Source organism: Asparagus officinalis, chromosome 3 (genome assembly GCF_001876935.1).
Source record: "Asparagus officinalis chromosome 3, Aspof.V1, whole genome shotgun sequence".
NCBI lineage: Eukaryota > Viridiplantae > Streptophyta > Magnoliopsida > Asparagales > Asparagaceae > Asparagus > Asparagus officinalis.
Window position 1 is genome coordinate 20,564,741 of NC_033796.1, and position 12,756 is coordinate 20,577,496.

General features: G+C 37.5%; 1 protein-coding gene and 1 non-coding gene across 2 annotated transcripts in view; one reads left to right on the plus strand and one right to left on the minus strand.

The window, feature by feature from the left end:
- The window catches only part of LOC109833291 (thiamine-repressible mitochondrial transport protein THI74-like), a 5,301-nt gene extending 4,471 nt beyond the window's left edge, over positions 1-830 (plus strand). The window contains exon 4 of the mRNA XM_020400898.1: positions 314-830. Within this exon, the coding sequence (XP_020256487.1) occupies positions 314-585 (272 nt within the window). The 3' untranslated portion in view covers positions 586-830. The remainder of the gene's footprint in view (positions 1-313) is intronic.
- TRNAG-UCC lies at positions 1,902-1,973 on the minus strand. The gene has a single exon. It is a non-coding gene; the product is annotated as a tRNA-Gly (tRNA).

Sequence of the window (12,756 nt, forward strand, 5' to 3'; positions counted from 1 at the left end):
TTGGATCTTTCATGTCAACTTACAAACCATGAACCTTGCACCAAACAGTCCGGACTCTACAACCAATGAGTAATATACTTATTCTAACGAGTGCTGTCAGTGATTTCCATGATTTCTATAGATTTTGTGTACCTGCAAGTTTTTGCCACTGGGGAACTTGTTCTGCAAATTCTTTGGATTTAGTTTGACAATTAGGCATTGTTCATGGTTTTCACATGCATCTAAATACTGTTGCTTATTAGAAAATTATGTAGCATTTATTTCATTTCCCTTTTCTTGAATTGGAGTTCTGAAGTAATTCTTACACGTACAGGTTTGCTTGACAATGTTCTGAGCGATTACCTGTGGGCAAAGGCCATTCTCTTGACTACAACCACAGTGGCAACAGCAGGTCTCACTATTCAGGTCCCAATAGCTGCTGTTGTGGATTCGCTTACAGGCCATGCTCCTCATTTATTAGATTGTATTGGAGCTGCTGCTGTCATGGCAGGTTTTGTTGGGATCAACATTCCTTCGGAGGCTCTCGCTAAATCTGAAGTAGATATGCAAGAGCAAGAAGTAGATGGACCAATTAATATTTCTTAGTGCAACCTTGATAATCTGGTATTACTTATATTATTCTTTAGAAAATATAAATTGTAATTTATATTGTTCAACAAACTTTTCTATCGTTCATGATGGTAGACGTGCTTTGCTTGCTGGATTTGGCAGGCTTCTGTATTCTTAATGGTTATCTGCAAGTCATGCTGTTGCATACTCATGATTATTCATGTATATTCTATATTGTGGGTGTACGAGTAAAATTGTATATGTTGTTGCAGTTGTAATTATGATTTCTTCTAAAAATTTCTTTAAATCATCAAGTAATTGTTCTATAGCTTGAAAGCTCTTTCACAAAGTCAATACGCAACATTTAAAGCATTAATATTTCAGACGCGTGTAATGTGTGGTGTAGATACCCTCTTTATCTGAAATATTTATGCATGATGTTCGTAATATCCAAGAGTTTTTAATTCGAGATCCTGTGGCCAATACTAGCTATGACAAATCTTTAGAATGAGCTTAAAAGCTTTATGTTTTCATTTGGCCTGTTAAAAAAAGGTAATAATATTGTGCACGCTGTGAGTTACTACTACTTTTGGTCAGTGACTTACGGCAAGGTTATCAACTGTCTAGGTTTTTTAAGTTTCTGATTCAAGAACCTTCCAAACATTGAATACAACGGCATGACTATATTTCTTAGGTGTTCATACGAATAGATATATCCATGCATCGCCCATCATCAACTAAAAATTATTGGGTCAGAGTATTAAGAAGATGACCTTAGGCATTTCTGTAATAGACCTAGGCCAACATCTTGCACACAGTGACATAATTTCTTAGTTGCTACAGAATTGTGATGTTGGCGTCCTTGAATGCCTTAAAGTGCCATTGGGCTGTTCAAGAAATGCTCTAAAGTCTCCAATTGCTTGATACACCAAGAAATCTAAGCATTTGAATTTTCCTGGTAACATCTTGTATGACCTTTTTGAACGCTTTGAAGGGTATTTAGTGTTCAGTCCGAAGTACTTTTGGAAATAGCAAAGTTAGAATACTCTGTGTTTGTTTTACTTAATAGGATTGACCGATAGAGGTGACTCTTAAACATTCTTGTCAGCATGGGATTGTAAATTATTTATTTGATTTCTTAAAACTTCATGATGTAAATTCTTCATTTAAAAATGTTGTTTCTATTTTTTTGTCCACATTTCTCAATATCCTATTTGTTGCAATTAGTTCCTTAGTTTAAAATTTCAACAAATTATATAGGGATATGCATAGCACGTAGGATCCGTAAATCTTAACTTTGTTAGTTTCAAGTAAATATGGACAATATTCCTTTGGACAAAATAAAATAATACTGCGTTTGCCGGGAGTCGAACCCGGGTCTATTGCTTGGAAGGCAATTATCCTAACCGTTGGACTACAAACGCTTGTTACTTACAGTCAAATACATCCAATATTGGATGAAAACAGACCGGAATTTATGATGGTTAGGTATCTATCTTAAGTTTGTGTGCTGACACATTCTCTTTATTGTTTGCTGGATCTGGATCTTAAGTAGGTGTAATTGTTTGGAAAATACTTCTAATTTTGGTAAAGAGAAGCCCATATTGTCAGCTGATATATCTTGAATAATTAAGTCCTTAATATTTGCTCAATCGCCTTAATCACGCATTTCATTGATATTTAGACTGGCTAGCAGTCAATATATCCTTCTTCCTTTTTCTTTAACAGAAGATAGTAAAACTATGTGGCCATGGGACTAAGCCATCATGTATCTTCATTCTTCACTCACCAAGAATAGAAGATACCATCCAAACTAGAAAAGTATTGACAGTCATTCAGAGGTTGAAGATGATAGGTTGAGGAGTAAGATGAAAAGTTGTTGAAAGCCACTTACTTTGAGCATAAACATGTTCGCCTGTGTTTTGCTTTCATTTAGCGCTGCATAGAAACAAAGGATTGAAGTATGATCTTTTTCTAAATGTTGAATCTGCCAGGTATTGATCCTACGAAATGGTTCATTAACTGTCTAGATTCGCATAAGTATATATGAAGAGCTATATGGTCTAGCATGCAGATAAATGAATGGATTTCTGTTTGGTTGCAGGGTAGCCATAGTAAATCACACACCTTTTCTATTGATCCTGATTCATCTATATCTGTCTCATGTACATTGAGGTCGTTGATGACAGGTTTAGTGATCTGTCAGTGCTTCCTACAATATACTAAACAGAATCGTTCAGAAATGCTTGGATTTTCATTTAACATTAGATGTTCAAATGAAAATTTTCTTACGGAAATATTTCTGACTCTAAACTTCCTGCTGCCATAGAAGTTCCAGCCTGCGGTCAAATGGAAGTTGTGCCTTTCACCTCAGAAATGTAAGCATTTTCTCTTCGTATGCCCTCATATTGTGGATATTTGACAAAATTTAGCCAATGACCAGGAATAGAAATATTTTTTTCCTCAAAATATTCTGTAATTACCAAGCAACAATGGATGAAACAACCAAGCTGGTTGAGAATGAAATAATTGTTAGCGTCGGGTGTAGACACAAACCGTCAGGCGAGCTTGAGGCAACATCAGACGAGGTCAGGCGAGGACAGGCGAGCTCAAGACGAGCTTCAGGCGAGGTCGACGGCGAGCTCGAGGCAAGCTTCAGGTGAGGTCGAGTGGGCGAGATGTAGGCGAGTGCAGGCGAGACAGCCTGTCGCCAGGCTGTCGCTAGGGTTCCCTTATAAAAGGGAACCCAGAGCTCTCTCTCTCTCTCTCTCTCTCTCTCCTTCTCGCGTTTTCACCCCCTAGCGGCACCCCCCTTCTCTTCTTCTCTGCTCTTTTTCTCCAATCACGTTGATTTTTGAGGGAGGAATTAAGAAGGGGGGATTTAAAGAAGAGGGGATTTAAGGAGGGGAATTAAAAAGGAATTGTTCATTGTAGCTATAGTAACAATTTGCATTTATTGAGGGATCTCAAACTTGAGTTCTGCTGTTGCATTGTTATTTCTTTGATTAATAAGAAATTAATTTTGTGGTTCCTGAGGACGTAGGCAAGTTTGCCAAATCTCGTTAAATCTTGGTGTACTTTTCTTTACTACGTTTTCTTGCTGTTTTAAGGGTTTAGCGTAGCTCCTATTATTTCCCAATAACTAGTATCAGAGCTTGAAATGATCTAGAGGAAGTCAGATTCAAGTGGGAACAGATGAAGGAAATGTGAGATTAGAGAAGTTTGATAGAATAGATTTTGGATTTTGGAAGATGCAGATAGAGGATTATCTGTACCAAAAAATCTATATCAACCCCTTTCAGGGAAGAAGCCAGAGTCTATGAAGGAAGATGAGTGGAACCTTCTAGACAGACAAGCCCTCGGAGTTATCAGATTGACACTAACTCGTAATATTACGTTCAACATAGCGAAGGAAAAGACCATGGCGGGTCTTATAGCAACACTCTCAAATATGTATGAGAAGCCATTAGCCATAAATAAAGTTTATTTGATGAAGCGGTTATTCAATCTGAGAGTGGCGGAATGTACGTCAGTAACACAACACCTCAATGAACTCAACATGTTCACAACCCAATTGAGTTCAGCTAAAATTGAGTTTGATGAGGAAGTTCGAGTGTTGATCCTTTTGTCTTCCCTACCAGAAAGCTGGAACGCTACAGTCACGGCTGTGAGTAGTTCATCGGGAAGCAACAAGTTGAAGTTTGATGACGTTCATGTTTTGGTTCTCAGTGAGGAGATCCGACAGAGGGAGTCAGGTGAAGCTACAACATCTTCAATATTGCATATAGAGTCAAGAGGTAGAAATTCAATCAGAGGGAACGGACGAGACAAATTAAACTACAGAGATAGATCAAAGAACAGGAGGTCCAAGTTAAGGAATCTAACCAATAGCTCGAAGACTATCGAGTGTTGGAATTGTGGAAAGACCGGGCACTACAAGAATCAGTGCAGGAGTGCACAGAAGGAGAAGGAGGCGAAGGCAGAGGTGAATGTCACTTTCACTTCAGGAGGAGACGACGCATTGATATGCTCTATGGAGAGCAAGGAAGAGTCTTGGGTGTTAGACTCTGGAGCGTCGTTCCATGTTACTTCTCAGAAAGAATTCTTCGAGAGGTATGTCCCCGAAAATCTCGGATATGTATACATTGGTGATGATCAACCGTGTGCTATTGTGGGCAAAGGTATAGTAAAAATTTAGTTGAACGGGTCAGTATGGGAGCTAAAGGACGTCAGACATATTCCCGACCTGAGAAAAAACTTAATATCCGTAGGCTAGTTGGCTGGTGAAGGATACACTACGATTTTCCATGAAGATGATTGGAAGATCTCAAAGGGTGCAATAACGATTGCCCGAGGTAAGAAGACTTGTACCCTATATATGATAGCAGGTGCACGCTGTTTGATTTCAGTTGCAGCAGGCAATGAGACTTTAAATTTATAACACTAGAGACTCGATCATATGAGTGAGAAGGGGATGAAGATCATGCACATAAAGGGAAAACTCCCAGGTCTAGAATCAGTGGAGATAGACATGTGTGAAGATTGCATACTTGGAAAGTAGAAGAGAGTTAGATTTCAGACAAGTGGCAGAACCCTAAAGAAGGAGAAGCTAGAGCTCGTTCACTCAAATGTGTGGGAACCAACTACCACCTCATCTATTGGTGGGAAACACTACTTCGTAATTTTTATTGATGATCACTCTCGAAAAGTGTGGGTATACTTTCTGAAGTATAAATCAGAAGTGTTTGAAGCTTTCAGGAGATGGAAAGCTATGATCGAGAATGAGACAGGTCTGAGAATAAAGAATCTTAGAATCAATAATGATGGTGAGTATGAAGATACCATATTTAAGAAGTTCTGCTATGAGCACGTGATTAGTGTAGAATCTGAAATAGATACACTAGAACACTAGAAAGGGGGTGAATAGTGTTCTTTTAAAATATATGCAAAGTAGATTATAAATTGTAAAGAAAAATGGCAATCTCAGAAATTCACAATCACAAACACAAAGTTTTATACTGGTTCCACCAACCCGGTGTACATACAGTCCCCAAGCAAATCCCGCTTGAGAGTTTTCACTATGATTTTGAATAAACTTACAAAATCAAAAGCAAACATGTCCAATTTGCAAGTCCCTGCAAATTGCAACACCAATTGACAAGACCATGCCAATTGCCACCCAATCTCTAAACCAAGAGATCAACCCTCTCAAACCCGAGAGAAATCCTTTTTGAAGCAAGAACACAATTGATCCTATAAGCCTTGAATGTGTAGTGAAGTGCTGTAGTGGCTTAGAATTCTTTTAACTCTCTGAATATTGCCTATACAATCTCTAAGAATGATTGAAACCAAGGCAATATCAGAAACTCTCTTTTTCTAAACACTTAGCATGAAATCTTGGAAAACTAGAGAGTGAATATGCACAATTGTTTGATCTTATGTGTATGAATGAGTTGTGCAAATTTCTGAACTTATAACCTATTTATAGCCCTTGAAAAGACAAGTTTTTAACCCCTAAAAACGTATACAAAACGACTATAAACAGACACTTATTTAAAACCTAAAATCTGAAAAAAAAACTGTATCTGTAGTCGACTAAAAGTCATAGTAGTCGACTACACTGAGTCTAAACAGACTCTGTGAAGTCAGAAAATTGCTCAGTAGTCGACTACAAGGCATAGTAGTCGACTACACTATAAACTCACAGATTCTGTAATTTTCTTTTTAATGTTTTGGCTGTAACTTTCTCATCCGATATCGGAATGAGGTGATTTAAGATTTGTTGGAAAGCTATTGAAGAAACCTACAACTTTGATCTTTTGAGTTTTTCCAGATTCTAATTTCTAAGGGGTGTAAATGAAATGTTTTAAGACTCACTCAATATCTATAAACTCTAATGGCTAACATAGGGGATTTCTATTGTTAACCAACACACTAAGCATGTGTTAGTGTGTTCTAACACTATGTGTGTGCATGTGTGTGAGTGATCAAGGCTTGTACAAATTTCTAAGCAAAGAAAATATAAAATTACATTTTGACAATAAAGTATATCTTCTTCTTTGCTTCATTTTGCCTTGAACTCATCTATGTCTTGAGTATCTCTTTGAATAAAATTGTTGATATAGCTCTGATACTGCAAAACAAATGTTAGCACATAATACACACAACATATAATATTTGTTATCATCAAAACAAACTAATCTTGGGGTCAAGATTCCTAACATTCTCCCCCTTTTTGATGATGACAAATATATGTTATTAAGATATAAAATGTTTAATCCCCCTGCATGAAATCATTAAATAAAATCTTTTACTCCCCCTGCATCAAAGCATTAGTAAAAAATTTAAAATTTTCTATATAACTCCCCTTTTGTCATTAGCAAAAAGAAATAAACATAATTGTAATTAAAATATTCTTTTCTTGGGTACCTTAATAAAAATATCAAGCACTTTGGTACCCTTTTATATTATATCATTAGGATTAGCCCTTAGGAATCCAAATCCACTTGGAATTTGGTTTCCATTTGTTAACATAAGTGTAATTCTTTGAACTATAAACTTCGTAAATATAAGATGAAATATAATCATTTCTATCATGAATATTCAAATTCTTAGGAATCCATATATACTTATTTTGTTTAGCATGAATATTCTTATTATTATTCTTCAAAAAATAATCATTCTTTATAAAATACTTAAGAACAAATCCAATGCCAAAATAATTGTTTGAAGATTTTTGAAATGAGAGTAAATTATTCAAATTCTCTTTACTTTTATTGAATTTACCAACATTCAAACATATATTATCATATTTTAATTTAATAGAAGAAATATCTTTATCTAAAATATTAATGCGGATTTTTAAATCATTGCATTCTGATTTTAGATAAACATTCTCATTAGTCAAAATATGATTTTCTTTAAACAAGGATTTATTTTCCTCTTTCAATTCAATTACTTGAGAATTAGAAATAGTAGAAGAATTAAAATCAGAAATTTCTTCAAGTAATCTTTTATTTTCACCTTTAAGAAAATTATGTGAAGCCTTTAATCTCAAAAATATTTCATATAATTCATTGAAAGCATCTAATAATTCTTCATTATTGCATACCTCATCTTCTTGTGCCATGAAGCACATGTGAGTGGATTCCTCTTTTTGTTCTTTCATTTTGAATAACTCAAACCTGTGCACAAGAACAGATATTTTAGATTCTTTAACTTTATTTGTACCTTCATGAGTTACCTCAAGTGTATGCCAAATATCGTATGCAGATGTGGCCGTTGACACCCTATTGAACTCATTCTTGTCAAGTGCACAAAATAATGCATTCATTGCTTTTGAATCCAAATTTGCATTATTTCTTTGAGAAGTAGTCCATCTTTGTGAATTCGGTCTCTACAACGTTCCAAAGGTCGTAGCCAAGAGATTGGAGGTAGATCTTCATCCGGCACTTCCAATAGTTATAGTTCGTGCCATCGAATAGAGGTGGTCGCTGTGTGGAATATCCCTCTTTGAATTGTGATGTATTTGTTGATGCCATCTTTCACCTTGCTCTGATACCAAATGTAGGATCTGAAATAGATACACTAGAACACTAGAAGAGGGGTGAATAGTGTTCTTTTAAAATATATGCAAAGTAGATTATAAATTGCAAAGAAAAATGGTAATCTCAGAAATTCACAATCACAAACACAAAGTTTTATACTGGTTCCACCAACCCGGTGTACATCCAGTCCCCAAGCAAATTCCGCTTGAGAGTTTCCACTATGATTTTGAATAAACTTACAAAATCAAAAGCAAACCTGTCCAATTTACAAGTCCCTGTAAATTGCAACATCAATTGACAAGACCATGCCAATTGCCACCCAATCTCTAAACCAAGAGATCAACCCTCTCAAACCCGAGAGAAATCCTTTTTGAAGCAAGAACACAATTGATCCTATAAGCCTTGAATGTGTAGTGAAGTGCTGCAGTGGCTTAGAATTCTTTTAACTCTCTGAATATTGCCTATACAATCTCTAAGAATGATTGAAACCAAGGCAATATCAGAAACTCTCTTTTTCTAAACACTTAGCATGAAATCTTGGAAAACTAGAGAGTGAATATGCACAATTGTTTGATCTTATGTGTATGAATAAGTTGTGCAAATTTCTGAACTTATAACCTATTTATAGCCCTTGAAAAGACAAGTTTTTAACCCCTAAAAACGTATACAAAACGGCTATAAACAGACACTTATTTAAAACCTGAAATCTGAAAAAAACTGCATCTGTAATCGACTACAAGTCATAGTAGTCGACTACACTGAGTCTAAACAAACTCTGTGAAGTCAGAAAATTGCTCAGTAGTCGACTACAAGGCATAGTAGTCGACTACACTGTAAACTCACAGATTCTGGAATTTTCTTTTCAATATTTTGGCTGTAATTTTCTCATCCGATATCGGAATAAAGTGATTTAAGATTTGTTAGAAAGATCTTAAAGAGACCTACAACTTTGATCTTTTGAGTTTTTCCAGATTCTAATTTCTAAGGGGTGTAAATGAAATATTTTAAGACTCACTCAATATCTATAAACTCTAATGGCTAACATAGGGGATTTCTATTGTTAACCAATACACTAAGCATGTGTTAGTATGTTCTAACACTATGTGTGTGCATGTGTGTGAGTGATCAAGGCTTGTACAAATTTCTAAGCAAAAAAATATAAAATTACATTTTGATAATAAAGTATATCTTCTTCTTTGCTTCATTTTGCCTTGAACTCATCTATGTCTTGAGTATCTCTTTGAATATAATTGTTGATATAGCTCTGATACTGCAAAACAAATGTTAGCACATAATACACACAACATATAATATTTGTTATCATCAAAATAAACTAATCTTGGGGTCAAGATTCCTAACAATTAGAATGGAGAGAACTGTGCTCGGTACGCCTCAGCACAATGGTGTGGCTGAGCGCATGAATAAAATGTTGACAGAGAGAGCCAGAAGCATTCAGATACAGTCAGGCCTACCGAAACAGTTCTGAGCAAAAACAGTCAACACAGCAGCTTACTTGATCAACTGAGGTCCATTGGTTCCATTGGAGCACATAATACCAAAGGAGGTATGGTACGGAAAGGAGGTAAAACTCTCATATCTCAAAGTTTTAGGTTGTGTAGCTTATATGCATATTAGTAATCAAGGAAGGAATAAGCTTGATCCTAAGTCCAAGAAATACACTTTCATCGGCTATAGTGAAGATGAGTTCAGCTACCACGTTTGGGACAACGAAAATAAGAAAGTGATCTGCAGCAGAGATGTGATATTCAAGAGAAGGTGATGTACAAGGACATACACAAGACATATGTCTTTGACTCAGAGGAGAGCGAGTTAACATTTGTAAATACAGATGATGTCCCAGGTGACCTCTTGAAAGAACCAAATACAACATGTCCTCAGCCAGAAGAGCATGTTGGAGAAAACGGTGCGCAAAAGCCCGACGCACCAACTCTAATATTGAAAAGATCTTCTCGGCCTCCTGTGCCCAATAGGAGATATATGAACTTTCTGTTGTTGAAAGATGGAGGAGAGCCTGAAAGCTATGATGAAGCTTGTCAGAGTAGAGATGCGATTAAATAGGAGCTTGCCATGAAAGATGAGATAAAATCTCTCATCTCAAACCAGACGTGAGAACTAGCTGAGTTGCCCACGAGTAAGAATGCACTCCACAACAAATGGGTGTACCGGGTAAAAGAGGAGCAGGATGGCTTCAGAAGATATAAAGTCCGACTAGTTATCAAAGGATTCCAGCAGAAGGCAGAAATTGACTACAACGATATTTTTGCTCCCGTTGTGAAGCTCAATACTATCAGGACAATGATGAATATTATAGCTATTGAAGATCTTTATCTTGAGCAGTTGGATGTGAAGATGATGTTTCTTCATGGAGATCTAGAAGAGGAGATATACATGCATCAGCCAGAAGGTTTCTCAGAAGAAAAGAAGAAGAACCTAGTGTGTAGACTAAAAATGAGCTTGTATGGCCTGAAACAAGCCCCAAGGCAGTGGTACAGGAAGTTTAACGGTTTCATGCACAAGGAAGATTTTCAGAAGTACAACGTCGATTACTATTGCTACTTTAAAAGATATCAGTCCAGTTATATCATCTTACTGTTGTATGTTAATGATATGTTGGTTGCAGGTGCAGATATGAAGGATATCAGGAGTTTAAAGTAGCCGTTGTCAAAGGAGTTTGATATGAAAGACTTGGGTCTAGCAAAGAAGATCATTGGAATGCAAATCACGAGAGATAAGAAGAGGTCTCTTGTAGTTATCTCAGACAGAGTACATCAACCGTGTTTTACAGAAATTCAACATGGGCGACGCCAAGCCAGTCAGCACACCCTTGGCCAGCTATTTTCGCCTATCAAAAGATCACTCTCCTCAGATGGATGAAGAGAAAGAGAGTATGACTAAAGTTCCTTACGTCTCAGCCGAGTAGATGGATGAAGAGAAAGAGAGTATGGCTAAGGTTCCTTACGTCTCAGCTATCAGAAGTTTGATGTACGCAATGGTCTGTACCAGACCAGACATTGGCCATGCAGTGAGAGTGTCCGTCAGTGTCCGTCGTTTTATGTCGAATCTAGGAAAAGCTCATTGGGAATCGGTTAAATGGATTCTGAGGTATCTACTAGGCACCACACAAAAATGTTTGCACTTGTGTAAGGGAGAGGTGGAAGTACAATGGTACGTAGATGCAAACTTTGGAGGTGAAGTTGATCACCGAAGAAGCACCATCGGCTATGTATTCACTATCGGAACTACAACTGTTAGTTGGATGTCACAGATACAGAAGATTCACTCTATCCACTATATAGATTGAGTATGTAGCAGTGACTGAAGCTAGTAAAGAAATGATATAGTTTCAGGGTTTGTTAACAGAGCTGTGATTCAAACAGGAGAAGAATGTTTTGCACAGTGATAGTCAGAGTGCGATACACTTGGCGAAGAATTCCACATTTTATTCTAGAACGAAGCACATTGGGTTTCGGTACCACTTCATCAGATCCCTGTTGGAAGATGACGTGTTAAAATTAGATAAGATTCCAGGAAGCAAGAATCCAACAGATATGTTAACAAATACGATGATCATTCAGAAACTGGAGTTATGTGCAAATTCAGTTGGTCTTCATACATAAGTGATGAAGGCGGAGCCACACAGGAGAAGATTCTTCTTGAGATAGTCTGCGATGGTTTGGTCTCCAAGTGGGAGATTGTTAGTGTCGGGTGTAGACACAAACCATCAGGAGAGCTCGTGGCGACTTCAGGTGAGCTTGAGGAGAGCTTCAGGCGAGGTCAACGGCAAGCTTGAGGCAAGCTTCAGGCGAGATCGACGGCGAGCTCGAGGCAAGCTTCAGGCGTGGTTGACGGCAAGTGGGCGAGATGCAGGCGATTGCGGGCGAGCTTCTGTCAGGCGAGGTCGCTCAAGGCGAGCTCGAGACGGGCGAGATCCAGTCAGGCGAGCTTGGGGTCAACGCAAGCGAGTTCGGAGCAGACGAGTTCCACTCAGACGAGGTCGAGACAGACTGGCGACAGGCCTGTCACCAAGCTGTCGCTAGGGTTCCCTTATAAAAGGGAACCCAGAGCGCTCTCTCTCTCTCTCTCCCCCTCCTCTTCTTCTCTGCTCTTTTTCTCCAGCTCACTTTGATGTTTGAGGGAGGAATTAAGAAGGGGGAATTTAAAGAAGAGGGGATTTAAGGAGGGGAATTAAAGAGGAATTGTCCACTGTAGCTATAGTAACAATTTGCATTTATTGAGAGATCTCAAGTTTGAGATCTGCTCTTGCATTGTAATTTCTTTGATTAATAAGAAATTAATTTTGTGGCTCCCGAGAACGTAGGAAAGTTTGCCGGACCTCGTTAAATCTTAGTGTATTTTTCTCTACTGTGTTTTCTTGCTGTTTTAGGGGTTTAGCGTAGCCCCCGTTATTTCCCAACAATAATCATTAATACACAGGTTATGAGTTGGTGGAAAAAGCCTAAAACAACAATTTTATTGCAGCTCATGAAACTGCTATTCATATCTGGCAAAGGATTTCTTATTCAGGAACTAATTATCTCCAGGTCCACCCTGGAGTACTTAAACTAGTCTCTAAGCGAGCATCTCATAAGGAAGTATCCTTTAAAGCGTCATCCAAAGTCAATGAAATTTATTACAGTTC